Source organism: Abramis brama, assembly GCF_963993115.1.
Source record: "Abramis brama genome assembly, chromosome: 6".
Lineage (NCBI taxonomy): Eukaryota > Metazoa > Chordata > Actinopteri > Cypriniformes > Leuciscidae > Abramis > Abramis brama.
In genome coordinates, this window is record NC_139968.1 from 12,652,740 (window position 1) to 12,665,419 (window position 12,680).

Sequence of the window (12,680 nt, forward strand, 5' to 3'; positions counted from 1 at the left end):
ACTATTTCTTCCTCAAATTGAGTCAGAGTTGCTTACTAGGAAGGTGTCACATATGAAAGCCACCACTTGCTCGCTTGATCCCTTCCCTATACAAGCTTATTCAAATCTTGTTTTAACTCTATGTGTCCGGCTGTTCTCAGCATCATTAACGGCTCTCTACGCACTGGGGTTGTACGAGCAGCATTGAAAACTGCTGCTGTAACACCTGTTCCAAAAAAGAATAATGTTGACTGATCATATTTATTTGTTGATTGATCATAAATGATCAATTTAAATAATTATCGCCCCTTATCAAACCTTCCCTTTCTGGCAAAAACACTAGAACGAGTTGTGGTTTTGCAGCTCATGATCTTACTGTTAATAATCTTTTCGAGCCCCTTCAGTCTGGTTTTCGTAAACTCCATAGCATAGAGGCAGCTTTGGTCAAGGTCACCAATGACAATGATCTGTTAATAGCTTCAGATTCTGGCTCTCTCTCCATCTTTATCCTCCTTGATCTTAGTGGTGCTTTTGATACTGTCAATCACAACCTCTCACTTAACCGACTCGAAACTGTCTTTGGTGTTGATCTTATCTCTCTGATCGCCGGCAGTTTGTTTTTATGTGGTTTCAGGTCTGAGATTGGCTCTTTCACTACTGGTGTCCCTCAGGGTTCAACTTTAGGCCCTTTGCTTTTTAGCATTTATATATTTCCTCTTGGATTTCTCTTAAGATCACTTAGGCTTAATTATCACTTCTATATTTGATTCCAGTTTGTCTTTTGACCCTCATGTGCAATATACTGTTAAGAATTCCTTTTTTTCATCTCAGAAATATTGCTAGACTTCACCCTATGCTATCTTTTCCTGTGACTAAAAGGCTTATCAATACTTTTGTTTGTTTTTTCCCACATTGACTACTGCAATGCACTTCTTGCTGGGGTTCATAAAACCACACTCAACAAATTGCAATGCGTGCAAAATTCTGCTGCTAGGATCTTGACTGGAGTCAGGAGAAATGAACACATCACTCCAATACTGAATTGGCTCCCGGTCAGGTTCAGAGTTGATTTTAAAATCCTTTTAAAATTTTAAAATGCTCACACATCAGGCACTGCATGGTCTTGCCCCTCAGTATCTGTCTGCGCCATTTGTGCTCCTCTCAAGCTGGTTAGCTTAAATTTTTCTTGATGGTTTTAATTATGTTGTATTCCAGTGTGTTCCTTTGTTTTTTTTAACCCTTTCATGCATGAATTATGATAACCTCAGTCAGGATTTTTTTTCCTATGTGTTTTTATTGCTCTTAGGGCATGAAAAACAAGAATTGATTTTTATTTTATTTTTTTACAAATTTTTCAAAGAGATCTTCAGATCTCATGCTCATGCGGTTATGGTTTAAATTGAAGATATACTGTATTAAATATAAGACAATAATCAAACAGATAAAGTATGTGAATTTAACAAACTAATCAATGCAATTATATCAAATCATGTGATAACTATAAAATATACAAAAAAATATAAATGCAAAATATTGCAAAGGCTTCATACAACTTCATACAAGTTGCACTTCGCGTATCTTTGATATCAGAACATGAGGACGTGATTCCATCAGATTTTTCTACAGTCTGTCAAGGTACAACTGTGGAAACCACTCAGATGCTCCCTCCCGTGCACCAGACTATGGAGATTTACTGATAATTGATAATTCTGATTGTTCGGATTTAGCATTAAGCTTTGTATTAGTAGAAAACCTGTAGTATTTTCGAATTACCGTGCTTTCCACCCTCATACCCCCCTGAGACAAGAGATTTATGTATTTTTTGTCTGGAAAAAATCCTCCGATGACGCAAAAATCGTCATTTTGCGTCATCGGAGGATTTTCTGGCCAGAGACTAAAGACTACAGCCAGTAGAAGGAGCTGTTCCGCATGTTTTCAACCCGCCCATAGGGGGATCTCACTCACAGAATGTACACAGTGTCAGCCGTCTTTCTTTGGAAGCTAAGCTAGCAGGCTCTTGTTCTGTGGAGAAAGCTGAATAGTAGGAGAAAGCTGAGTAGTAGGGGTTACCATCCTCCTTTTCCCGGACTTGTCCGGCGGGCGAGATCGTTCAAAATGTACGGGATTCAGCTTTTGCGTTCTGCGGTCGCCATTCATTGTTTACATGCACACCTTTTGTTTCAATCTAACTGAATTCATTCCGATTGGTGAATTTGAATGTAGTGTTTACATGAATGCTAAACAAGTGATCGGTTGATGTGCGTTTTACCATTGCTAAGAAAATTCCCGCTCCTCCGTGAGAGATGCAAGACCCGGCGCGTCTCAGTAATTACGCCACCGGCCTCGCGCCGTTCTCCAGCGGCCGTCAGCCTTGTCCTGCTCGCCACAGTAAACATGATGAATGGCGACTGTAGAACGCAAAAGCCGAATCCCGGACATTTTGGGCGATCTCTAAATCCCTGGCAAACTCATCACGTAGCCTAGCCTTGTTGTTTTCATAGACAGTATAAGAAGTGGACAGAGCCATCTCATTGGATCTCAATTGAGACAAGTGAAGCCCATTTTTAGCGATTTCTTAGCACTTCCTTTCCTGACGCTCAGACTCAAACCGAGCAACGTTACACGGACCACGTGAGCAACCCGTCTGTCTTCTAGTAGCTGTGCCAAGAGAAATCTGAATCATTCCCTTCCGAATCTTGCAGAGACGGAGAGTGTGAGTAGGAATTGTCCATGAGCTTGGAGCAGGAGCAACTTTTACTAGGTATTCTGATTAATTATATTGTCATTTTGCCTCAACGTCCCCCCGATTGCCCGCGAGCTTCTCCTCCCGTCCATACGGTAATCTCTCTACTGTGCGACAGAGAGTCGTGTGGTTATGACGCAATCGTTAGCCTACTTTTACAAAAACTGCTTCTACGGGGCCATAACATAAGCTACAAGGTAATGGAGCATTTTATACATTGTCGTGTTTCTTTAGAAATAAATAATGGACAAATGGAGTCTTCAAACGCCTCAGATGTAAAGTTATTCGCTGTCAAAGTGACGCCAAAATGAATGGGAGTCAATGGGATGCTAACAGCAGGTGAAGTTCTGCTACAAGATGGTGGCACGCGGCCGGCTTCAACTTCCGGTCGACTTCCTTCCCGCCTGGTTGTTTTCAACTGCGCACTCTTACCGGTAGGCGTGGCCTCCTAAGGCAGCGAAGCAAGTGCATTCTGGGAGTTGCTGTCTTTCATCCACATAAGCCAAAAATACATTTTCTGGCTTTTCTCAGTCTAGAAAGCTCCAAATTCAAAAATTTCTTCACATTTCTTCTACTTAAATGACCTATTTTAAATACACATTCATCTTCCCAGAGGTGAAGTATCCCTTTAAGCTTTGTATTTCTATCTTTGTATTTTTATTTACTTATTTATTTTTCTCTCTCTGTATTTTATATTGTGTAAAGTGCCTTGAGAAGCTGCTTTAAAGGCGCTATATAAATAAAGTTTATTACTATTATTATTATTATTACAGTTACACATGAGATTCATACTTATAGCAAGGCAAGATATTATATACATTATCTAAGTGTGTGAACGTATAGAATAAAAGACTGCACTTGTGGTCAGTCTAAACTTGACTTTAACTTCCTCTTGATGTGGGTAAAATGAAGCTCTTAGTCTGAGGTGAAGCTCATCTCCAAAGAGGCGTGAAACAAACAAGACTGCATCAGGAAGTGCCCTGCCCGTTGTTTAAACAAAATGAGGATTATGCAACTTCCACTCTGTGAGTGTTACAAATTATAAATATCTTTTTATATACTTTGTAATCATGTCACTGTATATTTATGATGTTTTATCAGCCTAATCATTTCATTTTCAAGAATACTCCTAATGTTTGTATGATTGTTTATTTCCTGCAGATTTACTTATATGGTGTCAAGCTGCAGAGACTTTGACAACACAGTTCACAGATTTGGGTCAAACTGTGACTATAAACTGTGAACTTGGTTTAGAAGAGGTGACATGGATGTTGCTGAATCTACCAGATCCTCCGGTTGTGATATTAAGCTCCTTCTCAAACCCACCAACACCGTTTTACTTCAATAAAATATTTAAACAGAAATATTCAGTGCAATCAAATAATCTGATCATAAATAACATCACTATCGATGAGTTAGGTGTTTATTACTGCACAAACTCAGACAGAACAGAATTCAGCGGCGGCACCAGTCTACACATCACTGGTGAGTGATCTTTCAATTATTGCTTCATACTTGTTATCCCTTGCATACTTTTTTTAGACACTTAAGATTCTCAATAGTTGCTCTAAACAGCTTTTTATTTACAGCCCCAACTCAATTAACCGAGTTAACTGAGTGTCAGAATCACACAGAGATGAAGTACGTTCAGCAGAATCACACAGAGGTGAGGTACGTTCAGCAGAATCAGACACCTTGGCGGACTTTTTCTATCATCTCTGCTCTGCTGAATGCTGTTCTGGTCATTGTGGTTATTGGTGAGTTTGTTTTCCTAAACTTAAGTTACAACAGTGTGACTCCATAAAAATACAAACATAATAAGTGGATTGGGTATGTCTAATGCTATTTCATGCATGCATTCTGACTTATGTACACTGTTAAAGAGTTGGATTCTCACGCAAAACATGGCCAAAGTTTCAAAAGACGAGTTGAACATATGACAGAGTATTTCTTTGCCAAATAATACACTCCTTTATGGCTCATATATGGGCCTTTCCAAATACCCACACTTGTGGTCTTTGCACTTGACCCCTTGTCTACTTACATGCAGTGGTGGAATGTAACGAAGTAAAAATACTTCGTTACTTTACTTAAGTAAATTTTTCACGTATCTGTACTTTACTTAAGTACAATCAATAGTGCATACTTTTGACTTTTACTTCGTTACTTTTTGCAGCAATTATTATACTTTCTACTCCACTACATTTCTACAACGTTTCGTTACATTTTCGTTACATTTTCTGATCAGTTTTCCCCTTGCCAAAACAGGGATTGAAAAAAATCTCCATGTTTTCGGTGCTGACGCGTTCATGTAACATGTAACTGTGGCGCTGCCAATAAAGCACCTAAAAGCTGTCACAAAGAACCGGCAAAAGTAATGATTATGAATAGCCTATGTCAAATATAACAAGGAGACATTTTAATTGATGCTGACGCGCGATCTTTGCAGTGAACGCGCCAGAGAGAAATGCACATTTCATACGGATTACATGCAGAGAACAGTCTGTTTTCTTTCGTTTTGAATTGTTCTGTTTAAAAGTACACATTTCAAGCTTTCTATATATATATATATATATATTTATATATATATATACGTCTCAGGTCTGTGAGGCAAGTACAGACCTGAGTTTCACCAGTTCACGCGCCCGCGCCTCCGTGTCCTGATCTATTTTCTGCTATATTTACTTATTTATTAAATCCAGGCAATTTGGTTGATGAAACATTGATTAAAATTAAGATACAATTAATACGAAACGAAATTCACTTTAAAGAAGGGCTTTTAAGGTCTCTGTGAACATTTTAAAGCAGTATTTTAGTGCCGCTTTCAGAGCGCTCACGTGCGTAACGGAGAACTGACACGTCCGTAACATTGTTTTTTCCTCATAAATGTGAACACAAAAAATAAAATGAATATTTTAAGTTCTGTGGAGAGCCAACCCTTCTTCATCCGGTGGGTATATTACTTTTGGTTTGCGCAGTGTAATTCACAGAATTACTAAAAAGTAAAAAATATTTTGCCACCTAAAAGTTAAAGATTTTTTTTGTGTCACGTCCGTTACGGATTTATATTTCCCTCATATTAAATATAAAACGCATGTGTCTGTAGACTAGTATTTTTCTAATGTTTGGACTTCTTTATTAAGGGAGTATGGATATATAAATAGTTTCAATTGGTATTTGAGAATTTACATTTCAAGATTTACATTTCAAGTTTTTACTGCAATTGTCACGTCCATAACGCTGGGATTGCCCAATCTTAAAGAATTTATCCAGGTCTACGTATTGTATAATGTTAACTTCAAATAAGGGGTGTGTTGCGATTCTGCCTTCTCACACTCACACCGCGACACAGGTTTGTGGATCCGAGTGTTGCGATTTCGGTTTCATATTGCATATTGTTACAGCCCTAATTATTAGAATATAGACATTAAGAGAATAAATTGTTATGAAAGTACTTTTACTTTTAATACTTAAAGTACATTTAAAATCAGGTACTTTTTACTTTTTACTTAAGTAGGGTTTTCATTGTGGTACTTTTACTTTTACTAAAGTAAATATGTCTCTGTTTATTTGTACTTTTACTTAAGTACTGAGATTCAGTACTTCCTCCACCACTGCTTACATGATGTATTTCCTGTATTTGGCCCAAGTGTTCAAGTGGGCTTGAAGACTGCAAGTGTGTGTATAACTTTTGCTTACCCAATGGGACAAACCCAGTATTGCAGGGTTTACAGAGCTTTATTTTGATTTTTAATACTTTGCATTTTAAAATAAACTCCTACATGTCTGTTCAGTAGTCGCTACGTAACAGAAGGCACAATTACACACACATACACATACACATATATATATATATATATATATAGCGTACTTGTGATGATTCCAACTTGTGTTCTGTCTTGTGTGTTCCTGGACTTTTATGTTATTTCCTGTCTTGCTCCATGTTTTGTAGTCCTTTGTAGTTTTTCTTGTCAAGTCAAGTCAAGTCATCCTCATTTATATAGCTCTTTTAACAATGTAGATTGTTTCAAAGCAGCTTTACAGAGATAAGCGTATAATTTAAGGTAACAGAGATTGTTTTGGCTTCATAGCGGTTCTTTAATAAAGTTATTTTCCAGCTAAAGTTAGTTTGATTGATTTGCTTCCATCGCAACGATCATTTGTTATTAAATTAGGGGCCGCTAAGACGACACCATTCTCTCTACATAGACTTTAAACGCGAACCTGTGAGAAACGCTGATGGCGTTCACATGCGCATTTAGAATTGGTTCTATAGTTATGCGCGTTTGAATATATGTGTGCAGGTTTGTAATTCCTTACAAACCAAGCCTAAACAAAGTACTGGTGTTTCCTTATAATTTTTGATACAGAATTTTATTTTATTTTGTCACTTCGGGGTAGGTACGCGAAACGAATTTCCCGACAACGCTTTATCTGTAGAGTGGTAAAGGGATCCTCCATAGGGAGAGACTAGTTGGCACTTTAGCACTGCATTGTCATCAGGTCCAGGCGAAGGTCCTTCGTCAGATCTGGATACAGCCTGGATCCGGCAGGCTGTGGGAAAACCTTGGGATAAACACAGACACCAAAATTAGCGTAGATGCCATTCTTCTTTTGATGTAACGAGTTGATTAGTTCCTGATTGTTCCCAGTTGTGTCTTGTTTGCCAATCTCCCCTTGAGTTTATAGTATATATAATATATATACCCAAGTGTTTCAGTCTTGGTTTGTTGGTTGTTGTCTTGGCATGTTGCGTGAAGCTGTTGCGTTTCATGTTTCATGTTTCATGTTTCGACCCTCTAGTTGAATTATCTTTGTTTTAATTTTCAATAAATACTGCTGCAACTGGATTCACACCTCTCTTCATCCCTGCTTACATGTAACAGTACTCATGTTTGCAATTACATTTTAACAATTTGTTTTACTACCAAATTACATGTAATATTGAATTAATTAAACGTACAGTGGAATGTTTTCCTTGCAATTTCGGGGCATGCGATTTCCCAAACCTAATGCATGATGGGATAGCCTACGCTTAGCCTCGGATAGTGTTGCCTTGTCCAAATACCCACACTTGCGGACTTGGCCACTTGAGAGCGCGTGCACGCGACAGGAAGTAAGTGCGCAAGACTGTCCCGTGTCTTAAAGGGGTCATATAATGGCATTTTTGTATAAGCTAATATGATTTTTTAGGGTCTAAATTAAAAGTTTGTAATATACTTTAATTAAAAATTCTCATTAGTATTGTAAGTAAACACGCATTTTCCCTGGTCAAAAACAGCTCTGTTTTCAGCACGCCGTTTCAGTGCATGTGTCTTTAAATGATAATGAGCTTTGCTCACCCCGCCCCTCTGTTCTGTGCGTACACCGTTTGTAACACAATAACTCAATAACCATAACGCGTTGTTCATTATAAACATGGGATTATGAATTATATTGAGAACGTCGTACATAGAAAACATGCCATAATGTACCCTGAGTGTAAAAATATCTGCATTCATCGTGAAGCGTGCTAGCGATTTGCAAAGATTAATATAAATATTAATATAAAGGTTAATAAAACATTACACTCACTTCAGTTCTTCTGGAGGTGCAGCAGGAACACGAATAGTTGGTACCGATCCTTTTTTCAGGAGCAGCTTCTTAGCAAAACCAGCTTTACTGACCCTCGTTTGTAAAGCAGTCTGGTGTGTGAAATGATTAGCGCAAACATGAAAGCATTAACGTTGATCGTGGGGAATATTCCCTTCGAAAACAAACTCAGATTTAGGAACATCAAAATGATGCTGTGTTCCTTATTACACACAAGAACAGAACACCACAATCGCTTAGACGCCATTCTGCTCATAGACAGTGCTCCAGCGTATCAACAATGACGCGCAGACTATGATTGACAGCTCGCTCACGAGCGAGGGCGGGTCTGTGTTGAAACGCTGCTGTCAATCAACAATCGTGGGAGGGGCGTCCGACCGTGTGACGTCACAAGATCGAATGGCTTGATTTGAGAGAGGGGAAAACATATAAGAAGATTTAAAAAAAACACTGGATGGATTTTTATCATTATATGATGGTTGTGTACAGGCACTGCCAACGCACATTTCAGTACAATCAACTTGTAAAAGTGCATGTACCATTATATGACCCCTTTAAAAATGGCAAAGTGCAGTGCCCTTAATGCACACTATCTTGAATACCGCTCCGAAGCTAAGCGTATCCCATCATGCATTATGTTCGGGAACTCATGTGTCCCGAAATCGCTAGATATCGAGAAAAAACATTCCACTGTAATTTAAATTAATTAGATACATGTAATTTGGTAATAAAACATAAAGTGTTGCACATTTTATTAGTGCGAAGATGAGTATGGCATGTGGCCTGTTTTGTACAACATTTGCAACTGTTTTTATCACTTAATAAGAAGCACCACAATTTTAAATGTGTGTCTTCTGTTAGTTGCATAGCGACAATTGCATTTTTTGCAAGACTACAATTGTTTCCCATCGAGTAATCGAAAGTTCTACACACACTTGCAGTCGTTACGCCTACTTGAACACTTGGGCCAAACTGTTGCATGAATTACGTCATGCAACAAGTGGTCAAGTGCAAAGTGTATTTGGACAAGGCATGTGCATTTAGTGTGCGTTCAAGGCACTGCGCTTTGGCATATTTTAGACATGGGACAGTCGGTGACGAATGTTTCATAAACAAGGCCCAGTTCGATGCTGGAATTGCAGATCCTTTGAAACTGAAAGATGGTCATGAGTCGGAACCACAGACGGCAAGTAAGGCTGCATCAAATGTCTGTGTTTTGTTGCCAATCAGTTTGCAAGTGCATATAATGTAAACTACACGAACGTATAGTGGATCAAACGTTATCCAGTTATGATGCGATGATGATGTATTGTGCGTGACTCTTTAGCTCCGCCCACAGCACCCCTTTAGGAGCTCGGCTGTTTTTGGAAAGAAGCGCTACAGCTTTATCTGTATTTTATAAATCTGATCAAACTAAAGACTCTTCAGAGATATGAAGGATGCAATACTACTCTATAGGTACTCAAGATTAACATGAGATTGGCGGAAACTGCGTGTGTTACTGTATGTCCCCTTTAAATTTGTTAAGATTGTGTCACATATTTTGTTACTAAACTGAATTCACCGTTAGGGCTGTTAAAGGTGTTTGCTGTTGGAAATAAAATACCTGGAGGACGATTACAAGAACTTCATACCACTGATCTACAGCAAACACAAGAAACACAAGAAGTTCAACCCCAAGAATCACACCAACCACTGGTAAATTGCATGTAATATCTCTCATTTCCAAAAAGCAAGAAAACAAAAAAGTTGGTACTTATAGATTCATTTTCTCTAGAGTTGATGGTTCCATGAATAACCTTTAACATCCATGCAATAATTTCATCACAGAAAATGTCCTTTAGGGTTTAATGTTCTTTAGAATTTTTACATGTTCTTCACACTAAGAAAATATATATAGGGGAGAGCGGGGCACAAAGTAACGCTTTTTGACTTTCTCAGTTTGTGTAAATCTACTTATGGTTCAGAGTATTTTTTTTTTTCCCACATTAATTTCCCACATGTCTAGTACAATTATGTGGTTTTGTTTTATTAATACAGTATATACTTTTTTCTTGATATACCCCGAAAGAAAGGAAGTGAAATGTGACAACATGCCCCATAGGTGGGGTACATTGTAACATGTGTGGGGCACATTGTAACATGACCATATGACAGCTTAAAATGTTATCTGATCTAATAAAAAAAATATAGAAAACAAACTAAAATATTTTCTAAATAAAATACAATTAAAAAACTTTTTCATATAAAATAATGGCAATTTTTAATAATTAAATATAAACTAATTTTTGAGTTTTGACTACAAACACATGAAAACACAGCTATACAACATAGTTCAAAACAAATAAATAATTAGTAATTTCTGAACATTGACTCTCAGTCTTTATTCACCCTTTTCTCACGTTTTCAAAAATCACTATATCTATGTTATATATTTTTTTTAGTTGTGTACTTACATTATCCCGACTGTTTCCAACAACTTTCAAACCAGGAGAAATTTGTAATTTAATTCGAGAAACGTCCCGTTTCTTTATTTCCGTTTCGTCGCCGCCAATGCCGTCATATCCCTGTTGTCCCTGGTTTCCGCTCGTGCTGCCATGGCAACCAGAGCTATGAACCAGAGCCGTCTGATAGCAACCAAGGCGACAGACGCGGACAACTTTGTAGTTCGCAATGTCTATTTGCGCGCTGTTGTTGTTTCGTTCAAACATTATGGACCATGGCAAGCAGACTTTGGATAAAAAAAGGAGAACTAAAACGAGAATCAATATCAGCGCGGTGTTTTCGAGATGCCGAGAGCTCCCATAGACAGTATATTAACGAGAGCTCCACGTCCGAGACTTCGACCGCTCCTACATGTACTTTATTAAACAGGTGAGCACATTTACATAAAACTAATCAATGTTTTATAGTTCAACAATGATAAAATGTCAGAATATGATCTGTATGTTATTCTAATGTTGATCTAGTTTACTGCTAGTCTCTTACAGACAGACTAACACATACATTTCAACACATTCAAATGCAGTTTAGTGTGCTAGTGTGATGTTAGACCAAGTGAAACAGCGCTGCGTTACCTCACAAGTTTAATTTGTCTAATAAACTGACCTGTGAGTTGTAATTCTGCACTCACATGTAGTTCGGTAGAATGAAATGTCCATATTCCTTTTATATCCGCGGGACTCGCGTCGCGTTTGGAGCTGATAGCTGTCTCTTAGCAATCCCGAACTGCTTCATATCACAGTCATGATAAAAACATTGATGTATTCAGTCATCCATAAACATTATTAGATTGGTCGGCTTGACGTTGACGACAAGATCCATAATTCTTAGCAAATGTTGCGTCATCAATCTACGCCTTTGTTATTGTAAATAGGTTAGCGACCCCTAGTGGCGAAAAATGCCATACTGTACCTTTAAGAAATTTACTTTTGCTATGGTTTAATAAATATCTATGGATATCTTCCAAAAAAAAAATAATTTTGGCGGAATTTTTTTCTCTATATAGTGTTGATATGGCAACTAGTAAATACACAAAGTTTCGTCATCCAAGCATGTGCGGAAGTATTTAAAACAAGCGTGTTACAACTAGCCCCGCGTTAGGTTGTGCCCCGCGCTCCCCTATGTATTAGGAATTGTTCATTGAAAGGTTCTTAGGGGAACAAAAATGGCTCTTCTATGGAATCACTGCAAATCCCCACTTTTTGGTACCTTTAATTTCAAGAGTGTACAAGACAACTGCAATGTGTTTTCTTTTTTTACAATTTTCAATACTATTTTCCTCATTGCTCTTTCAGTATGCTGGCGTGAACTTCTCAAAGGGGCGTAAAACGTTCAGGCCCAGTCAAGTCAACTGCACGTATGCTGCTGTAAAACTGCCAAAATCCTAAGTGTGTTACACACTATCCAGTTTCAAGAGTCATCAATAAAAAGAATTTCAAAGGGACAGATTTATATTACTGCGTCAGTATAATGTATTACTAAATTGTCATTGTTTTTGCAAAGTTTACAACATTACTCATGCTTATGTGATTTTGCTTAAATATGGCTTATATTTTATTTCACTACCCACTTCCCTTTCACTTCTGATGCATGATTTTGTCATATTTAAAAGACTGGTTTAAACAGGGTTTTTGTTTTTTTTCTGATGTAATTGACCTTTGTTTTGTAAGTGTAGCCTGACATAATAGGAAGTTCTTTGACTGCATGGAAAGCACACCTCAGACGTGTGAAGAAATTGTAACAAGAGCTGCAGATGTTGTGAAAAGAGCTGCTTATGTGTTTTACTGAGAATGGTATGCAAGTATATTTGGAATTCATGTTTATTAAAAGCTCAAAATAAAGATAAAATGGTGATAAAGCATTG

At 37.8% G+C, this 12,680-nt stretch overlaps 1 protein-coding gene across 1 annotated transcript; it reads left to right on the plus strand.

Annotated features, from left to right (window-relative positions):
- The first annotated feature begins 3,590 nt into the window (after positions 1–3,590).
- Positions 3,591–12,680, plus strand: LOC311084945 (uncharacterized protein). The gene is made up of 5 exons (XM_084117263.1): positions 3,591–3,747; positions 3,884–4,207; positions 4,312–4,479; positions 9,885–10,012; positions 12,112–12,680. The coding sequence occupies exons 1-5, from the start codon at positions 3,723–3,725 to the stop codon at positions 12,202–12,204; spliced, it is 738 nt and encodes a 245-aa protein (XP_083973389.1). The 5' UTR covers positions 3,591–3,722; the 3' UTR covers positions 12,205–12,680.

Bases quoted from the DNA above. Each gene is read 5' to 3' on its own strand.
- LOC311084945 (XM_084117263.1), top strand. From the start codon at position 3,723: ATGAGGATTATGCAACTTCCACTCT. The intron at 4,208-4,311 runs GTGAGTGATCTT...TTTTATTTACAG, and splicing joins CACCAGTCTACACATCACTG to CCCCAACTCAATTAACCGAG. The intron at 10,013-12,111 runs GTAAATTGCATG...TTGCTCTTTCAG, and splicing joins AAGAATCACACCAACCACTG to TATGCTGGCGTGAACTTCTC.